The sequence below is a fragment of the Thunnus maccoyii genome, chromosome 5 (assembly GCF_910596095.1).
Source record: "Thunnus maccoyii chromosome 5, fThuMac1.1, whole genome shotgun sequence".
NCBI classification, from domain to species: Eukaryota; Metazoa; Chordata; class Actinopteri; order Scombriformes; family Scombridae; genus Thunnus; species Thunnus maccoyii.
In genome coordinates, this window is record NC_056537.1 from 674,624 (window position 1) to 695,820 (window position 21,197).

General features: G+C 38.8%; 1 protein-coding gene across 1 annotated transcript; it reads left to right on the top strand.

Annotated features, from left to right (window-relative positions):
• The first annotated feature begins 3,206 nt into the window (after positions 1–3,206).
• On the top strand, positions 3,207–16,577 carry LOC121896772 (NACHT, LRR and PYD domains-containing protein 12-like). The gene is made up of 11 exons (XM_042410783.1): positions 3,207–3,289; positions 4,503–4,738; positions 4,873–6,664; positions 8,413–8,577; positions 10,278–10,451; positions 11,112–11,285; positions 11,968–12,141; positions 12,828–13,001; positions 13,674–13,844; positions 15,185–15,358; positions 16,383–16,577. Exons 1-11 carry the CDS (start codon positions 3,222–3,224, stop codon positions 16,399–16,401), a joined length of 3,321 nt encoding a protein of 1,106 aa, XP_042266717.1. The 5' UTR covers positions 3,207–3,221; the 3' UTR covers positions 16,402–16,577.
• The last annotated feature ends 4,620 nt before the right edge of the window (positions 16,578–21,197 follow it).

Sequence of the window (21,197 nt, forward strand, 5' to 3'; positions counted from 1 at the left end):
TCTGAGCTCCACAGATAAGTTCTCTTCCTGTGGGAAACACTGACTTTGTCGTCGGTCCTGAACACAGACTCACGTCTTCTTTCTCTCTCAGACATCACTGAGCTGTTTGGAAGCACAGAAGCTCCTTTTTAAAGCCTTCAGACCTGAGAGCTGCTCGGAGGCTCAGCTGTACGTTTCTTCTTCCTGTGAATGCAATAAACTGTGTTGTGTGGAGTCAATGTGTCCGAAACATCACGTCTGTCGGTTTGCTACATGCGTGTGAAATGTGTAGTTGATTTACATCACAGATGATTGTCTGCGGTCGGCTCTTTAACCAAATCTCATCTGTTAGTTTGAAACGTCACATTTTACAGGAAGGACTGACGAGAATGACGTGTTCCTGCTGAAGCCTTCAATAAACGGAGCAGAACCAATACTTACTAGACTAATAATGTCTCACAAAGCAGACGAGAAGAGTCCATGTGAATGACACCCCCACTTTAATACAAGACACACCCACTTTACTACAAGACACACCCACTTTACTACATGACACCCCCCCTTAATACAAGACACACCCACTTTACTGCATGACACCCCCCCTTTAATACAAGACACACCCACTTTACTGCATGACACCCCCACTTTACTACAAGACAAACCTACTTTACTAAAGACATGCCCACTTTACTAAAAGACACGCCCACTTTACTACACAACATGCCCGCTTTACTGCAAGATATGTCCACTTCACTCCACCACACGCCCACTTTACTACACACACACCCACTTTCTTACTCAAAACACCCACTTCCATACGCCCACTTTTCTACACCACATCCCTACTTTACTACATGACACACCCACTTTACCGGGTGTGGCTCAGGAGGTAGAGCAGGTCATCTACTAATCAGAAGATCGGTGGTTCAATCCCCCAATCCTCCAGTCCACAGACGGAGGTGCCAGTGGACAAGATACTGAACCCCAAATTGCTCCTGATGGCTGCACCATCAGTGTGTGAATGTTGACATGTAGTGTGAAGTGCTTTGAGTGGTCGGAAGACTAGCCACACCCCCTGACCCCTAACCATCTCACTGCTCATGCCTACACTTAATCAAGTGGGTGTGTCGTGTAGTGAAGTGGGTGTGTTGTGTAGTTACTCTGAGTCTGCAGATAGACCTACTTGAAGCAGACAGTTACCATTGAAACCTGCTGCTTAGAAAACGTCAATGAGCTTAATGTTATAAGCGTAAAAGAAAACGTGGGTGTTATTCTACTTTTTTTATTGTCATAAAATCATGTGCAGATCCAAACCAACGTTTTAGATGTTTAGATCTTTTAAAACATCTCACAAATATATCGTTTAATTTTTAAAAAGTCTCAGAAACAGCTGGTCTCTGTAGTTTTTAACAAACAAACAGGAGGAAGTTCCTCATTTGTTTGGGACTATTTTCAGTGGCGGATAAATCCACATTTGGTGCTGTAGTGAGTATTTATGGCAGTTCAATTAATTTGCCACTAGAGGGCAGAAGAACTAAATCTGTTTCCTTCACACTTTGTCACATTTTGCTTTTGCTCAACATGCCACCTCATCCAAGCATAAAAACTTCTATTTTAATACTTTGACTTTTTATGAATGTCCAGTGTTTCCAGTCCTGTTTTTTTTAATGTACAAATTGAAAAAGCATTTAAAAATGCTGGATGGAAACACACCGGTTAACTTGCTGGTGGCACATGAGGAAAGTCTTGATCCAATGTACAGTTTAATTCTGCACCTTAATTGCTTCAGGCAGTATATTATAGTATATTACTATCATAGTATTGTGGTGTGGTAGTGTATATATTCATCACATAGTATCATGTAGTTATTGTTATTTCTTTATTCTTTATATTGTTTATTTTATATTTTTAGTATATTTAGTTATTATATATAATGAATCCTTTAATTGTTTCATTTGTTTTTTACCTGCTTCATTGTTTTATGATATTAATCCTGAAGGGAACATGAACGTGTCAAACTAATTTCACAGCAATCCATCCAATAGTTGCTGAGATATTTCAGTTTGAACCAAAGTGTCGGACAGACGGAGTCGTGCTGCTGGCAGCTAAACATGCAGGAGGGTGTGTTGGTGTGTCAGTAATTTATGATAGTTTGATCTTTGATAGTATGATGATTTGATCTTTGATAACTTATCAGACACCACACACAGCTTTATAAAACTGAACAGGATTTTATAACTCAGTATCAATCATTTTATCATTTTATCTACGATACCTTTTAATACCTGTGAGATTACAAAAGATTGACGGCATCTTGTTAGAAAGTTATCTACCCGGAACATTCACCGGTACATATTTGATTATGACATTGTGTGAAATTATCAGACAGTTGAGTCAGATTTAAAGTTACCTGCCAACCGAAAGCTGCTGTGAGCTGCTCTGCTACTGTGGTTAACAGTCAACTAACATAAATCTTATCAGAAACATCTTCAATAAAATTCTAAGCTCACACTTTGAGCTGTGAGTTAATTAAAGTTCAGAGTAATTTTATATCTTTGTTATTGACTGCTGACCTGCAGTTCAATTCAACACATCACTTCTCTCTCACCACACACACACACACTTCTCTGATAAAGAAGAAAGGAGGAGTAAACAGGTAGGGAGTAAAGGTGAAAGTATTCAGTCAGACTCCATTTTAAAGTCAACAGAGCAGAAGGAGGAAAACAGTCTGAGGCAGGGTGAGTGTTAATATCAGGGCTGCTAATAATGATTACTGTCATTATTGATCAATCTGATGATTATTTTACTGATTAATTGTTTAGTTGATTAAACTGTGTCAGAAAAATATGAAATCACAGTGTTGACGTCTTCAAACGTTGTTTCCTTTGTTCTTTTCCTGGTTTCTGCGTCCTCACAGTGATGTAACGTGACACACTGCTGCAGTTAAAATAGAGAGAAGTCACAGTTAAGAACCACACAGATGTTTATCTGAAGTCTGTTTGTTGGATTGAAAGCAGAGTCAAAGTTTATCTTTGTGATGGCTGGAAAACACACATGGTTGTAGTTAAAGTCATGTAAACTAATAAGAAGCTACTAAGTTGAGAGGAAGGACTGGGTTTATTCTACTGTGTATGTGTGTGTGTGTCTCCAGTGTTACTGGTTTACCTCTCAGACTCCAGAAGATGAAGGATTTGGAGGAAGAGGAGGACGGAGCAGAGTCTCTGATATCCAGCTGTCTGTCTATGAAGAGTGACCGATCTAAAGACGATCCTCTAAACTTCAGTAATGAACCTGGACCCTCAGACACAAAGTAAGAGACTGTTTCTACTGTAAACTGAGCTGAAGATGATTCAGTGAGACGGTTTCATTAAGGTTGTAGTGTAGATATGAAGGAAACACAGTGGAAAGAAATAATGAACTACCTTCCATTCAGCTGTAATCTAGAACAGATCTTCATGTACATGTTAACCAGAGACAGAGACAGGGCTGCTATTGCTATTTGATTTTCCAGTCTAACAATCTAAAGTAGTAGCAGGTAACCCAGGGTGATATTTACTAAGGATTTAGTAACAAGTCACATTGTGTCTCCTTATTTACTAAAGGACTGCACCGGGGTTTTGTGCAGGTAAAATGGAAGAAAATGGAGTGTTTGGTCTCCTGCAATACAGAATGTGTCTTAACGTGTTCCTGTTCAAAGACACAAAATATGGGAGGCAGTAATGGAAATGTATACAAACAGCCTGCTGCAGCTGATTGATCACTGCAGACTGACCACTGCAGCAGAGGAAACTGAGTCTGACATTTAACGTTTGGGAAAAGTCAAATGTGTAAAACTGTTGTATCACACTGACACAGAGGGAGAGAGATTATAGCAGAAACAGTGAGAGAGAGAAACACAAATGAAAAGATGCATTGTGAAGATATTTAGTAGAGCTCTCTGTTCAGCACCACAACACAAGACAAAAGAGCAGCAGTCTGTTATTTTTCACAAGTGGACTTTTCTGTTTTGCTCAGTTGCCTCCTGCTTATTTTTCCTGACTTTTAAAGTCTCATAGTAGCTTAAAGGAGCCCTGTGGAGTTTTCTTGTTAACAGACAAAAGTCGTGTTTACATTGACTTACTGACCAAAACACATTGTGTGAATCCTTGTGGTCTAACAAATGTGTTGAATCCATTTCCCTCCTCATGAAACATTTGCAAAGTCGATTTTTGAAGCTAGCATTTTAAATCCTGCATTGTTTACATCCATGTTTACTAGTTTGCACTCTTCTTCTTCTTCTCTGCCTTTGCTGGCACATTGTTGTGTCTGTCTAATTACTTCTGAACCCTTGTAATTATAGTATATACTATTTTATTTAAATTGAATTTGCTGAAGCTCAGAGCCTGAAGAACAAAAAACTGTGTAACTGTCCAAATACTGACAGTCTGGACTGTTTATGGAGGGAAAGAGCTGCATCAACTTGTGAGCTGTCGGTTGGCCGCCACTAATGTCATGTGTCATAAAGAATGTGTTCATGTCCACAGAGAGAGGAAGAGGAGAGGTGTTTCTGTGGAGGAGCAGCTGTCCTGCTGTTCTTTGTGTCAGGGCGTCCTGAAGGATCCAGTCTCTACCAGCTGTGGACACTGGTTCTGCAGACAGTGCATCATCTCATACTGGGACCAGTCTGCTTCATCAGGAGACTCCTCTTGTCCGCAGTGTGCAGAAAGATCCAGAACAAGACCTGGACTGCAGACAGACAGTCAGACCAGCACTGTACAAAGTAAGACTGAAGATCTGTCTGCTGATGTCATCATCTCTGAAAACAGGACAGGAGTCTACCTCCTCTATCCTACTGAAAATTAACACAGTCAGACATATTTCTTTCTAATTATACCTTTTATTCTTCTCTTTCAGCAGAAAGTGGTCTGCAGGAGGTTTTAGATGAACATAAGATCAATCTGAGGAGGAGATGTGAATGTGTGACTGAAGGAACTGATGAAGCAGGAAGTGAAACCCTCCTCAACAGGATCTACACTGAGCTCTACATCACAGAGGGACAGAGTGAAGACGTTAATACCCAACATGAGGTGAGGCAGCTTGAAGCAGCTTCCAAGATGGAGACCCTCCATGACACTCCAATCAGGTGTCACGACATCTTTAAAGTCTCACCTGACCAACAGAAACACATCAGAGTCGTTCTGACCAACGGCGTCGCTGGCGTTGGAAAAACCTTCTCAGTGCAGAAGTTCACTCTGGACTGGGCAGAGGGCTCGGAAAACCAAGATGTCAGTCTGGTGATTCTGCTTTCGTTCAGGGAGCTGAACTTGATCAAAGATGAGCAGTACAGTCTCCTCATGCTGATCCATGTTTTCCATCCAACATTACAGAAGGTCACAGCAGAGAAGCTCGCTGTCTGGAAAGTTTTGTTCATCTTTGACGGCCTGGATGAAAGCAGACTTTCACTGGATTTCAACAACAGGAAGGTCGTGTCTGATGTCACACAGAAGTCATCAGTCAACGTGCTGTTGACAAACCTCATCGAGGGGAAGCTGCTTTCCTCAGCTCTCGTCTGGATAACTTCCCGACCTGCAGCAGCCAATCAGATCCCTCCTACATGTGTTGACAGGGTAACAGAAGTACGAGGCTTCACTGACGCCCAGAAGGAGGAGTACTTCAGGAGGAGATTCAGTAATAAAAAGCTGTCCAGCAGAATCATCTCACACATCAAGACATCCAGGAGCCTCCACATCATGTGTCTCATCCCAGTCTTCTGCTGGATCACTGCTACAGTTCTGGAGCACATGTTGACTACAGGCCAGAGAGGAGAGCTGCCCAAGACCCTGACTGACATGTACTCACACTTCCTGCTGGTTCAGACAAAGAGGAAGAAGCACAAGTATGATGAAGGACATGAGACGAGTCCACAGGAGCTGACGGAGGCTGACAGGGAACTTCTTCTGAAGCTGGGGAGGCTGGCGTTTGAACAACTGGAGAAAGGAAACATCATGTTCTACCAAGAAGACCTGAAGAAGTGTGGTCTTGATGTCACAGAAGCCTCAGTGTTATCAGGAGTTTGTACAGAGATCTTCAAAAGAAAGAGTGTGATCTTCCAGAAAACAGTCTACTGCTTTGTTCATCTGAGTGCTCAGGAGTTTCTGGCTGCAATCTACATGTACCACTGTTACACCAGCAGGAAAACAGAGGTACTGGAGGACTTCATGGGAAAAAAATACAGGTACTCATTTCTGGATGACTTCCTGAGGAGAGTCATGGAGAAATCTCTAAACAGTAAAAATGGCCACCTGGATCTGTTTGTGGGCTTCCTTCATGGCCTCTCCCTGGAGTCCAACCAGAGTCTCTTAGGAGGCCTGCTGGGTCAGACAGAGAACAGTCCAGAAATCATCCAGAGAGCCATCAACAACCTGAAGGAGATGAACAGTGAGGATATCTCTCCTGACAGAAGCATCAACATCTTCCACTGTCTGATGGAGATGAACGACCGCTCAGTACATCAGGAGATCCAAGAGTTCCTGAAGTCAGATAACAGATCAGAGAAGAAACTCTCTGTGATCCACTGCTCAGCTCTGGCCTACATGCTGCAGATGTCAGAGGAGGTTCTGGATGAGTTGGACCTGGACAAGTATAAAACATCAAAGGAGGGAAAACAGAGACTGATCCCAGCTGTGAGGAACTGCAGAAAGGCTCGGTAAGTCCAGATGTTATTAGTAGGTTTGTTCTTCAAATATAAATAATATTACATTCTTATTATTGTTAAATTAGTGCTGTGTTTGTTTATAGCTGAAATAATATGTCAGTTATATTTAGTCTCAGATGTTCTTGAGCTGTTTCAAATGTTATGATTGCAAATGATGTTGATTTTTCAGTGGGTTGTGTTTATAGCTATTAAGTTAATGAACACAGTTATTCTATTTATTTCTAGTTATTATTGGATTTGACATTTTTTTCTATTTATCTTCCTTTGGGTGACAGAGGCATCATTCAAACCTGGTAAAACAAATAAAGGTCTTTAGAGGTTGTGGTTGAGGTTTTACTACAGCAGCATTTTATCACAACATATATCAGTATTTTACAGTTATCACTGAATGCAGTAAAGTTTTTATTACATGACTAGATTCTGCAAATAATATATAATCAGATATACAGATAATACCTGATTTTACACATGCTTTAGAGTTTAAAATAAGATTTGTATCTTTTCTTTTTCATTTTCTGTATTTATTCTATTTTGTAACAACCCTGTAAACAGTTTTACAGCACTTAAAAACTTGTTTTTGAAACCTGTTGTTTAGATGAAGGATTAGAATAATATTAATTAAGAGTAATTGTTAAATATTATTTAAATTGAGTATGTTGCTGTGACATAGTGTTGACATAGTTAGTAGCACAAGTAGCGAATAGTCATCGGCAAACTGATTCAGTAATGTCAGTTATACAACAATAGCTAAACATTAGCCTCTGTAAACTACTGGTCATATGAGACAATACCCCTGAGTGTGTTGGACCGAGCAATGGTGCCTTTTATTTCTCATGAATTCAACTTTTTATTTTAAAGAGGGAAATTTGTGTTATCAGTGTATATCAGGTTTTACAGCTGTTTTGCTAAGGCTCCTGTAATAGTTAGAATTTTATCATTAAAGAAGCTCATGAAGTCGTTACTACTGAGAACTATAGGAATACATGGATCAATAGAGTTATGACTCTTTGTCAGCCTGGCCAAAGTGCTGGAAAGGAACCTAGGGCTGTTTTTGTTGTCCTCAATTAATGATGATCAATAGACGGCTAGACTAAGTGACATTCTTCTAGTTTGGTGGGGCACCATATCCTTCAAGTTTTCACGATGTTTGCTTTAATTTGCAGGTTTGGGAGTTATACCATGGAGCTAACCTCTTATGTTTTATTATCTTCCTTTTTAAAGGGGTGATGGAGTCGAGTGTTATTCGCAATGAGCCTGCTGCACTATCAACAAGATTATCAATTTGGGAGGGACTAAAATTAGCATAAGAGTCCTCTGTAGTATTGAGACATGGCATTGAATTCAAAACTGATGGAATTGCGTCCTTAAATTTAGCTACAGCACTATCAGATAGACATTTTTGTCTAATGGCGTGTAGTCCAGTAATAGGAATTCAAAAGTTATTGCATAACAGTCTGATAAAATAGGATTTTGTGGAAAAACTATTAAATGTTCAATTTCAATTTCCTGTTGCTCTCTCTCCTCTTGTTTTCTGTTATCTCTCAACTGTTGCTTTGCATTAAAGGAATGAAATGCCAAAGAAAATAAAGAATTTAAAAAGATGAGCTGAACCACTGATGTGAAGAGCAAATATTAATTAAAATAGGGAATGTCAAACTGTTCCATCATCAAATGCATGAAGTAAATATAAAGTGTCCTCTTTCATGATAACATATGTTGTAATTTATGTGTCATTACAGACTTTCTGACTGTGGACTCTCAGAGACTCTCTGTGAAGTTGTGGCCTCGGCTCTGAAGTCCAACCCCTCCCATTTGAGAGAGCTGGATCTGAATACAAACAATTCAGGAATTAAGCTTCTGTCTGCTGGACTGGAGAGTCCAAACTGTAGACTGAAGTCTCTGAGGTCAGTTCACTGACTGTAGCTTTGATAGTTTTTTTTCTATAAATTCAATTAAAATCCTTCACTGAAGTTTCAAATGTTTGGTTCATACATTTTTAGGATTTGTCTGAGCACAAATTTGTAGACTTTAAATGTTTTCAGGAATTCAAAGTCAGATGACCCTGATGTCCAGATGACCTGAGGCCACGAGCGGAAACGTGGTCTAACACTAACGCCAAGGCTACACAGCCTACCTCTACCTGAGCAGTGTGTGTGTGTGTCACTGAACTACTGCATCTCGCAGGTCTGCAGTGACCACACAGAGAGTTTGGCTTTGATAATGGCCATCAATAATAGCATGTTTCATTTCATTTCATTAAAAATTTCATTTATGTTTAGTTTAATCAGAAAAAGATTAAGAAACATGTGCACAATGGTTAAAAATATACAAATAATATGTGAGGTGAAAGCAGCTTTATTTCTGACAGGGGTGGTGGGGTGTGGTTGGGGATACTTCTGTGTCAGCCACATACACTCCTCACATAGGATGGGTTTTAAAAAAAAAAAGATCATAATAATAATTCCGTCAGTTAAACCCCACTGTCACCACTCCAAGTGAAGAAAGTTCCCCAGACGAGCCAAACACACTCTGACAAACAAACCTCCAAACTGTCAGGAAGGAAACTGACAATAAATAAGTAAAGTAACAACACCAAACCGAAGCCCCGGTTAGAACTAATATCACAGAACGCGACAGGAGTCGAGTCCATGAGGATGTGGTTAAGACAGTGAGTGGGTTTATTTACATTCTGAGAGAAGCCAGTTGAGTCTAATAATGAGATAAACACAGTGCTAAGACTATCATTATCGATGTGCACATGAATATTAAAATCACTTACTACATTTACTTTATCTGTACTAAGGACTAAGTTTGATAAAAACTGAGAATTCAGATGAGAATTCAGAGTATGGGCCAGGAGGATGGTACAGTATAACAAATAGAATTGGCTGTGAAGTTTTCCAGGTTGGCTGAGAGAGACTAAGAACAAGGCTTTCGAATGAGTAATTAAACATAGGTCTAGGGTTGATAATTAGGCTTAAGTTGAAGATGGCTGCAACGCCACCTCCTCGGCCTGTGTCTCAAGGAATGTGAGTATTAATATGATCGGGAGAAGTGGATTCATTAAGGCTGACATATCCTTCATGACAGAGCCAGGTTTCAGTAAGACAAAATAGGTCAATAGAATAATCTGTGATTAGATCATTTACTAATACAACTTTAGACGACAGAGATCTAATGAGTCCACATTTAATTCTCCTATTTTATTGTACTTGTGCAGTGTTGGTGTTAATTCTTATTAGATTTTTATTAATGAATCCTCTTCTGTTACTTTTGATTTAATTGATTTAAGTGGCCGGGGGACAGACACAGTTTCTGTGTGATTTTGGGTGGGTAACTGCTCTAATGGAAGTGCAGAGAAGCATGTAGGACTGCAGCTCTGCCTCCTGGTCTCACGTCATGTTGTGGTGACATTTGGATGATGTCTGTAGAAGGCTGATATTATGATGATCCACAATAACGCAATGACAAAGTCACTCTGCTCATTTTAGAGAAAAGTTCATTGATGAGGACATGAGTAATGTTGAACTACACATTTAAAATCTGAACATATATGAATGGATTATAAATGAATTTTAATCTACATCATTTATTCTTTATTCAGATTGATGCACTGCAGTTTGTCAGAGATCAGCTGTGCTTCTCTGGTCTCAGCTCTGAAGTCCAACTCCTCCCATCTGAGAGAGCTGGATTTGAGGGGAAATGAGTTTCAGGATTCAGGATTGAAACTGCTGTGTGATTTTCTGGAGAGTCCACACTGTAGACTGGAGACTTTGAGGTCAGTTCACTGACAGTCTGTTACTATTGTTGATTTTAATTTACGTACATACATAACTTACATCCATGAAGTTAATTTCTTTCCATTTTTTCATTTTTTTACTGTACAGATTTTAGTCTGTAGTTCTAAAAGATGACTGATTGTTAAAGAAACTGTAGAAAATGTCCACTGTTAGTTGTTAAAGTCAATCAATGTTTATAATTTTTGGTACAGAGTCACATCTGTATACAGAAGATCCTCTCAACTAATATCTGTTTTAAATTGATCAAGTTTACTTGATGAAGGAGAAATATTTCTTTATTCTTTAATGTGTTTTAATGAATAATTTCTAATCATTGATATTGATCCTTCAGAACACACACACACGCAAACACACAAACACAGAGGGACACCTATATCAATGCAGGTGTTTGAATTATTTTTTTATTAATCAATGTTGACAGGAATATGTGTCTGAATGATGTGGTGACATTTGGAAGGTGGCTGTAGAAGGCTGAAATTATGATGATCTGCAATAACACAGTACAAAGTCATTCGGTTCATTTTAGAGGAAAGCTCAATGATGAGGACATAGTAATGTTGGACTACACATTTAAAATCTGAACACATCTGATTGGATGATAAATGTATTTTAATCTATATCATTTATTCTTTATTCAGATTGGAAGACTGCAGGTTGTCAAAGATCAGCTGTGCTTCTCTGGCCTCAGCTCTGAAGTCTAACCCCTCTCATCTGAGAGAGCTGAATCTGGGGGGAAATGAGTTGCAGGATTCAGGATTGAAACTGCTATGTGATTTTCTGGAGAGTCCAAACTGTAGCCTGGAGACTCTGAGGTCAGTTCACTGACAGTCTGTTACTATTGTTGATTTTAATTTACGTACATACATAACTTACATCCATGAAGTTCATTTCTTTCCATATTTTCAGTTTTTTACTGTACAGATTTTAGTCTGTAGTTCTAAAAGGTGACTGATTCTTAAAGAAACTGTAGAAAATGTCCACTGTTAGTTGTTAAAGTAAATTAATGTTTATAATTCTTGGTAAAGACTCACATCTGTATACAGAAGATCCTCTCAACTAATGTATGTTTTAAATTGATCAAGTTTACTTGGTGAAGGAGAAATATTTCTTTATTCTTTAATGTGTTTTAATTAATAATTTCTAATCATTGATATTGATCATTCAGAACACATACACACACACACACACACACACACACACACACATACACACAAACAGAGGGACACAGAGATCAATGCAGGTGTTTAAAGTACATTTTACGAATCAGTGTTGACATGAATATGTGTCTGAATGTTGTGGTGATGTTTGGATGATGTCTGTAGAAGGCTGACATGATGATGAACCACAATAACACAATGACAAAGTCATTCTGTTCGTTTTAGAGGAAAGCTCAATGATGAGGACATAGTAATGTTGAACTACACATTTAAAACCTGAACACATCTAATTGGATGATAAATGTATTTTAATCTACATAATTTATTCTTTATTCAGATTGGAAGACTGCAGGTTGTCAGAGATCAGCTGTGCTTCTCTGGCCTCAGCTCTGAAGTCCAACCCCTCCCGTATGAGAGAGCTGAATCTGGGGGGAAACGAGTTGCAAGATTCAGGATTGAAACTGCTATGTGATTTTCTGGAGAGTCCACACTGTAGACTGGAGACTCTGAGGTCAGTTCACTGACAGTCTGTTACTATTGTTGATTTTAATTTACGTACATACATAACTTACATCCATGAAGTTCATTTCTTTCCATATTTTCATTTTTTTACTGTACAGATTTTAGTCTGTAGTTCTAAAAGATGACTGATTGTTAAAGAAACTGTAGAAAATGTCCACTGTTAGTAGTTAAAATCAATTAATGTTTATAATTCTTGGTAAAGAGTCACATCTGTATACAGAAGATCCTCTCAACTAATGTATGTTTTAAATTGATCAAGTTTACTTGGTGAAGGAGAAATATTTCTTTATTATATTCTTTAATGTGTTTTAATGAATGATGTATGAACATTGATATTGATACTTCTGAACACACACACACACACACACACACACACACACACACACACACACAGACCCGGAAGGACGCAGAGATCAATGCAGGTGTTTAAAGTCTTTTTTATGAATCACTGTTGACATGAATATGTGTCTGAATGTTGTGGTGATGTTTGGATGATGTCTGTAGAAGGCCGACATGATGATGATCCACAATAACACAATGACAAAGTCATTCTGTTTGTTTTAGAGGAAAGCTCAATGATGAGGACATAGTAATGTTGAACTACACATTTAAAACCTGAACACATCTGATTGGATTATAATGTATTTTAATCTACATAATTTATTCTTTATTCAGATTGGAAGACTGCAGGTTGTCAGAGATCAGCTGTGCTTCTCTGGCCTCAGCTCTGAAGTCCAACCCCTCCCATATGAGAGAGCTGAATCTGGGGGGAAACGAGTTGCAGGATTCAGGATTGAAACTGCTATGTGATTTTCTGGAGAGTCCAAACTGTAGCCTGGAGACTCTGAGGTCAGTTCACTGACAGTCTGTTACTATTGTTGATTTTAATTTACGTACATACATAACTTACATCCATGAAGTTCATTTCTTTCCATATTTTCATTTTTTTACTGTACAGATTTTAGTCTGTAGTTCTAAAAGGTGACTGATTCTTAAAGAAACTGTAGAAAATGTCCACTGTTAGTTGTTAAAGTAAATTAATGTTTATAATTCTTGGTAAAGAGTCACATCTGTATACAGAAGATCCTCTCAACTAATGTATGTTTTAAATTGATCAAGTTTACTTGGTGAAGGAGCAATATTTCTTTATTATATTTTTTAATGTGTTTTAATGAATAATGTATGAACATTGATATTGATACTTCTGAACACACACACACACACACACACACACACACACACACACACCCAGAAGGACGCAGAGATCAATGCAGGTGTCTTTTTTATGAATCACTGTTGACATGAATATGTGTCTGAATGTTGTGGTGACATTTGGATGATGTCTGTAGAAGGCTGACATTATGATGTTCTAAAATAAAACAATGACAAAGTCACTCTGTTCATTTTAGAGAAAAGCTCAATGATCAGGACATAGTAATACTGAACTACACATTTAAAACCTGAACACATCTGATTGGATTATAAATGTATTTTAATCTTCATTATTTATTCTTTATTCAGATTGACTGGCTGCAGTTTGTCAGGGAACAGCTGCGCTTCTCTGGTCTCAGCTCTGAAGTCCAACCCCTCCCATCTGAGACGGCTGCATCTGGACTTCAACGAGCTTCAGAAATCAGGATTGCTGCTGTGTGGTTTTCTGGAGAGTCCACACTGTAAACTGGAGACTTTGGGGTGAGACACCAATTTTTTTATTCTGTGCTGAGATTAATATGATGTGACATTTGTGGTGACACTAAACTGCAGACATAAAGCTGATATTATGCTGATCCACACCGAGGATCTTAATGGTCTATTTTCTTCTTCAGGTGTTTAGTCCATTGACTGTGTTAGAGCAATGTTGAGCTGCACATTTAAAACCTTGATATACCAAGAAAAATCTACACTGGATAAATCACTCTGAACCTCTGAAACCCTTGATTTCAACATTTAATTTCAAATTCACTTTGAATTTGGTTCTTTAAATTTAAACCAAAAAACGGAATCAGGCAGCAACAAATATAATATCCAGTATTTACTTGTTCCAACACTTTTATGAAGCTGTGCAGTGTTTATACTGACTGAAGTACTTAAACACAAGATGCTGTGATTTTTTTGGTGACACTATTCCATTAAATGTAAATATTGTAGATATGTTGAACGTCCTTTTCCTCCTATTTTCCCAAAATCCATCCTGACATATTTGGTATCTTCTTTAAATGTTGGGATCTTGAGTGGAATCTGAAATAAATTGATGTGGGTTTTTGTTAGTATGATTTTTATCTGACCCTATGTACGTTATTGATTTTGGGTGTTGGACATGTGATATGAACATTCCATAGTCTGCATGTCACCGTAGGTAATATGGTATAGCCCTTCTGGGGGGCCTTTTAGATACAAACAATGGGTCCATGGTCAAGCTTGGAGCCGTTCCCGATGTGGTGTGTTGTGACACATAATATGTTGTGACGTAGCTGTCAATCACTTGATGGATGGCTCCCAACTGAATTAGTGCCCATGGAGAACCTATGTTGTTCATGTGATAAGATACAGATGTGTAACCCTATATAAGCTATACATCGACAGTGGTACGGCGCCCAGACCATCTTTATACATGGAATGGACCTGATGGCCATCGTCTAATAAACGTCTCCAAAATAAGAACTTCGTCAACACTTCCTTTGAACGATATCATCACACATCCTTCCTTTCAGTTTGTTACTTGTGTTTGGCTGCAAAACATGAGTTTGTATAGATGGAGTCACTGGTGGAGCTGCAGACTTTAAGAGGTGAAGTCACTACGTCTTTACTGAAGTAGCAGCATGTTGTCATTAATATTAATTAGAGCTCTTTTTCACTGTTTGTATTTGACAGTTTTTAACCAGCATCCTGTTGGGTTCTGCTGTTTGGAGTTTCCATTTTATAAACTTTTACATTATAAACCTTCTTCAGCTCTGAGCAGATTATGAAACATCGAATGATTTCAAACAGGAAGACTTTGTCTCCTAAAGTGACATTATTTATTCTTTATTCAGATTGAGTTGCTGCAGTTTGTCAGGGATCAGCTGTGCTTCTCTGGCCTCAGCTCTGAAATCCAAACCCTCCCATCTGAGAGAGCTGGATCTGTGGGGAAATGACCTTCAGGACTCACACATGAAGCAGCTGTCTGATCTTCAGGAGAGTCCAGACTGTAAACTGGAGACTCTGAGGTCAGTAGAGAGTTGGAGTCAGTCCGTGCTGGTTTCAGCAGTATTTTATTAAACACAGTTAGTATCGAAGCAAAGATCCAGTATTTCCTGGTGAACCTTCAACATTCTCAGTGGCTGCTTTCCTCAGTGAAGCTGTGAGAGGAGAATGGTGACAGGCTTCAGGATTGGACAGAAATACAGAGAGAGAACAGTCAGCCAATCAGATCAGCCAGAAGCGTGTTGTGATCATGTGCTTGAGTCGATGTGAAGACTATTGTTGTTGTTGTGTTCATGTCTGCAGGAAATAAAGCTGGATTACAGCTGACAGACTTACAAGATATATAGAGACAGTGGTCCTCATCATCAAACTGTCCTACCATCAAATCTGAAAGTGTTTGTTCTCTCATTTCAACACTAAAAAATTGATCAGTTCATCTTTGTCAGAGCTCTAAGATCAGTCTGACTGCAGCCTGCAAATCACTGGCTCTGATTTCACAGAACCATCATTACCTTTTAATAACCATGTGGTCTTTATAAGTCTATATAAGTCCAGGAATTACAGCAGCTGTTTAGCTGAGAGCTCTGACTGATTGTCATGTGATGATTTAACAGCAGGAAAGATCCTCAAATCCCACAGAGACTCTGTAACTTTCAACTTTTCTAACAGTTCACATGTATCAACAGTAAATGCATCAGTAAACTGATGAGTGAATGTCTCTGTTTCTGCAGTAATGATGTGTTCATGACTCTCAGCACTTTATTTCCTCTGTGTACTTGAGTGAAATCTGCAGAGTAAACAGACTTGATAGCAAAAGTCTGTGCAGGTGTGTGAGCTTGGAGCTCAGTGTGTTCACTCCAACACGTTAACACGAGAGCTGAAAGGAAGCAGGCTACGCTGCACAGCTGTTCCACTTCTGGTCTGAACAGGACTGAAGTCCCTGCTGCTCTTTATACTGGATGTGCTGCATCACTGACTGACAGCTGATGAAGTGAGTCTCACTAAACACTGATTTATGACCTCTGTTGTTTCTTCTTCTCTCATCAGATGGGAGGGGATGTTGTGATCTCTGTCAGAGTGTGAGTGAACATCCAGGAGTGTGTGTTGAGAGAGGATCAGTTGGACCCTGATGATCCATCTGGACCGGAGTCTGGATCTGGATTTTGTCATCTTCACTTAAGTCTCTTAACTGACTACAAACTGAACAGTTATCTCTGGATTTTGTTGAATCAGCACTTTACATATTTGTGATACATGAGCTGTTTGATGCAGAAGAGATTAAAAAACAGACTCTGACCCTGGGCCTATATTTATCAAGCGTCTCAGAATCACATTGAGAGTTAACAGTGTGTTAACTCTGTCAGATGACATTTCAGAGTTGCTCTGTGTGTAAATATTAAAGGTATCTAGCTTTTATATGCAAACATATGATGTCACAATGAATAGTTTATATCTCATAACAATATTTAACAAGTCATTTGCATCAGGCTGTAAGTAAACACTGGTCAGCCAATCAGGTGGCTTTAACAATAACTATATAATTTAAACTTGTAGGTGAGATCATGTGATCCAGCTGTGTGATCCAGCTCTATCCAATCACATCCTTTACATCTTGTTTTCTACATTAGTGCAGCATCTTGCATGTATTGTACAACACTGCACACAGTAATAATGATGCAAACAGACTGTGGACACAACTTCATTAAAAACATGAAATGTATCTTCTCCACTGTCCAACTCATCTCCAGCTAAACCTCCTGTTGACTTATGTGTCCTTACAGCTCTTTGAAATATATCTCTGCCATCAGCAGTTTAACACTAATGAATCATTCAATCAATAAAGCCAGGATTTGCATGAATGCAGCTTGTTTTTCTATAAGTTGACACTGAGTGGTGGGAAATGAATTAGTGCTGATTATCAGCACAGATAAATATGGGTCCTGGTCTTTGCTGTCAGGGCTCTGGATCAACCTGTTTGAGGAGCTCAGTCTGATAAGTCATTATCTTCCTTTAAATCACTTCTTCAAACTCATTTTATCCACTGATCTACTGATTATTTTTGTTTTATATGCTGTACATCTTCACTTTTATAGACTTGTGAAGGGAGGGTGGTGGGATGATGATGGTGGGAAACAAAGACCAAATTCTAATAAACATCTGTGGAAATAAATGAACTTGCAGTGTTTTTATCTTGTGTCAAGCTTCAGTTTCATGTATGACATCTATGTATGTTGAATTGTATGTTTTTTTTGTATATGAGACATGTTTGCAACAAGGAAACAACGCCACCAAGTGACGATACAAGAAAACAGCAATCCATACAGACTTAAACCTGCAGTGTGGAACTTCTGTCTCCCCTATCTGGCAGTGAGAGTAAATAGTAGTTACCTGAATGTAACTCCAGTTAAGTACTGTTACAGCTGTAAAATGGTGGATACATTTTTCTGAGCATCACAACCCACAAAATGACTTGTTTCACTATCAGAATTTCATACGTTTCTTCTTCCTGTGAACGCAATAAACTGTGTTGTGTGGAGTCAATGTGTCCGAAACATCACGTCTGTCGGTTTGCTACATGCATGTGAAATGTGTAGTTGATTTACATCACAGATGATTGTCTGCGGTCGGCTCTTTAACCAACGCTCATCTGTTTGTTTGTAACGTCACATTTTACAGGAAGGACTGATGAGAATGACGTGTTCCTGCTGAAGCCTTCAATAAACGGACCAGAAAAAAAAAAGACATGCCCACTTTACTAAAAGATACCCCACTTTACTAAAAGATACCCCCACTTTACTAAAAGATACCCCCACTTTACTAAAAGACATGCCCACTTTACTAAAAGATACCCCCTCTTCACTACAAGACATGCCCACTTTACTAAAAGACATGCCCACGTTACTAAAAGACATGCCCACTTTACTAACAGATACCCCCACCTTACTAAAAGACACTCCCACTTTAATAAAAGATACCCCCGTTTTACTAAAAGACATGCCCACTTTACTAAAAGATACCCCCACTTTATTAAAAGATACCCCCACTTTACTAAAAGATACCCCCACTTTACTAAAAGACATGCCCACTTTACTAAAAGATACCCCCACTTTACTAAAAGATACCCCCACTTTACTAAAAGACATGCCCACTTTACTAAAAGATACCCCCTCTTCACTACAAGACATGCCCACTTTACTAAAAGATACCCCCACTTTACTAAAAGACATGCCCACTTTACTAAAAGACATGCCCACTTTACTAAAAGATACCCCACTTTACTAAAAGATACCCCCACTTTACTAAAAGATACCCCCGCTTTACTAAAAGATACCCCCACTTTACTAAAAGATACCCCCACTTCACTGAAAGATACCCCCACTTTACTAAAAGACATGCCCACTTTACTAAAAGACATGCCCACTTTACTAAAAGATACCCCCACTTTACTAAAAGATACCCCCACTTTACTAAAAGACATGCCCACTTTACTAAAAGACCTGCCCACTTTACTAGATGATGCCCCCGAGATGGTGAACAGCAGCACTGGAGGAAGACTTCTGGTTTAACAGGATAATATTAAAAAACTTTTTAGCCCAAGTAAAGAACTAAAGAACATGCAGCAGAGGGCTTTACAGACTGCAGTGAGTGTGGTTGGAGGTCGATAAGGCTCACAGGATGAACTGAGGCCAGATAACAAACAAATGGAAGACAGGGCTGTTTTCAGCAGGAGAGAACTACTGGCAGATGACTTTCAGCAGACAGAGAGGGAGGTATTGTTCGTATTTTCTTAAAGAAATGCTCAAGATGAGAGGAGAGAGGACGCTTCACAGTGCTTCTGGAGAACCAGACACATGTCGAGGAATTGGAGGAAGACTCCTGGTTTCCAGTGTGGGAGTTTTTTAATCAATCTTTGAATACAGAAAAGGGATTTATTAAAAAGTTGTGTTTTTTTTTTAAGGGGGGGGGGGGGGGGGGGGATTAAGAAATATATGTATTTGTGAATCGGTTAACAGTAATTGACTGTTGTTCATTCAACACATTACCTCTCTCTCTCTCTCTCTCTCTCTCTCTCTCTCTCTCTCTCTCTCACCACACAAACATGTAACTTAAAGTAAAGAAGAAGAAGGGAGGAGCAAACAGGCAGGAAGTAAAAGTGAAAGTATTCAGTCAGACTCAATTTTAAAGTCAACAGAGCAGAAGGAGGAAAACAGTCTGAGGCAGGGTGAGTGTTCATATCAGGGCTGCTAATAATGATTCAAGGTTCAAGGTTAATTTATTGTCATTTGCATGCTTACACATGTAAACGAAATTTGTACTCAGGTTCAGCGGCGTACAATGCAATAAGTCTAAAAATAATCTATAATAATTAGTCCTATACTAAGAATAAATAACACAAATAAGCATATCTAATAAATACTGCAGTGCAATAGATAAAAAAAGCTGCGCAGCATGATAAAAACAGCAGCGTTAGAAAAAGAGCAGCATGTTAAGTTAAGATAACATGGCAGCATGACAGATAGCAGAGCAGAGGCTGAACGGTGAAAGTGTGTCCAATGAGGCGTGGAGTTCACGAGTCTAACAGCCTCTGGGTAGAAGCTGCGTTTGAGCCTCGTTGTTCTGGTCTTGATGCTCCGCTGCCTGTTGACCAGACAAAACAGGACACTTGAAGACGTCACCATGAACTCTAAGAAACTATAACGGACATTTTTAACTGTTTTATGACATTTTATAGACAAAACAATTAACTGATTAATGTAGAAAATAACTGGTAGATTAATCAATAATGAGTATAATTGTTAGTTGCAGCAGGAATTCAATGTAATTTAATCCAGAACCTTCATGTACAGCTGATTATAGGACATTACTATCAGTGTACATTCAGCACAAAGTGTCATCTAGTTATTGTTCTATCTTTAGTCTGTTTATTTTTATATTTTATCCTATTTAGTAAATATATAATTAATCTTTTAGTTGTTTATTTTTTTACCTACCTACCTTGTTTTTATGATACACATCCTGAGGGGATCATGGATGTGTGAAACTAAATTTCACAGCAATCCATCCAATAGTTGTTGAGATATTTCAATAAAGAAGTAAAAAGTCGACCTCATGGTGGCGCTAGAGGAGAAGTCAGAGCATCACCAAAGTCAGTAGGATTCATCCTCTGAGGAACATGAATGTCTGAACAACATTTAATAACAATACATCAAATACTTGTTGAGAAATTTCAGTCTGAACCAAAGCATCGGACTAAGCTGCTGCTGGCAGCTAAACATGCAGGAGGGTGTGCTTTATAACACTGAACAGGATGTTATCCACAATATGTTTGGTAAAAGACTGATGCCATCCTGTTAGAAAGTTATCTACCAGGAACATTTACCTGTACATATTTGATTGTGACATTGTGTTAAATTAGCAGATAGTTGAGTCAGATTCAACTTTACCTGCTAACTGAAAGCTGCTGTGAGCTGCTCTGCTAACAGTGAACATAAATGTTATCAGAAACGTCTTCAATAAAATTCTCTGCTCACACTTTGAGCTGTGAGTTAATTTGTAAAGTTCAGAGTAATTTCAGATGCAATTGTTCATTCAACACATTACCGCTCTCTCCACACACACACACACACACACACACACACACACACACACACACACACACACACACACAGACACACACAAACACACACACACACATACGTGACTTCCAGTAAAGAAGAAGAAGTGAGGAGCAAACAGGTAGGGAGTAAATGTGAAAGTTCAGTCTATTCAGACTCCATTTTAAAGTCAACAGAGCAGAAGGAGGAAAAAAGTCTGAGGCAGGGTGAGTGTTAATATCAGGGCTGCTAATAATGATTACTGTCA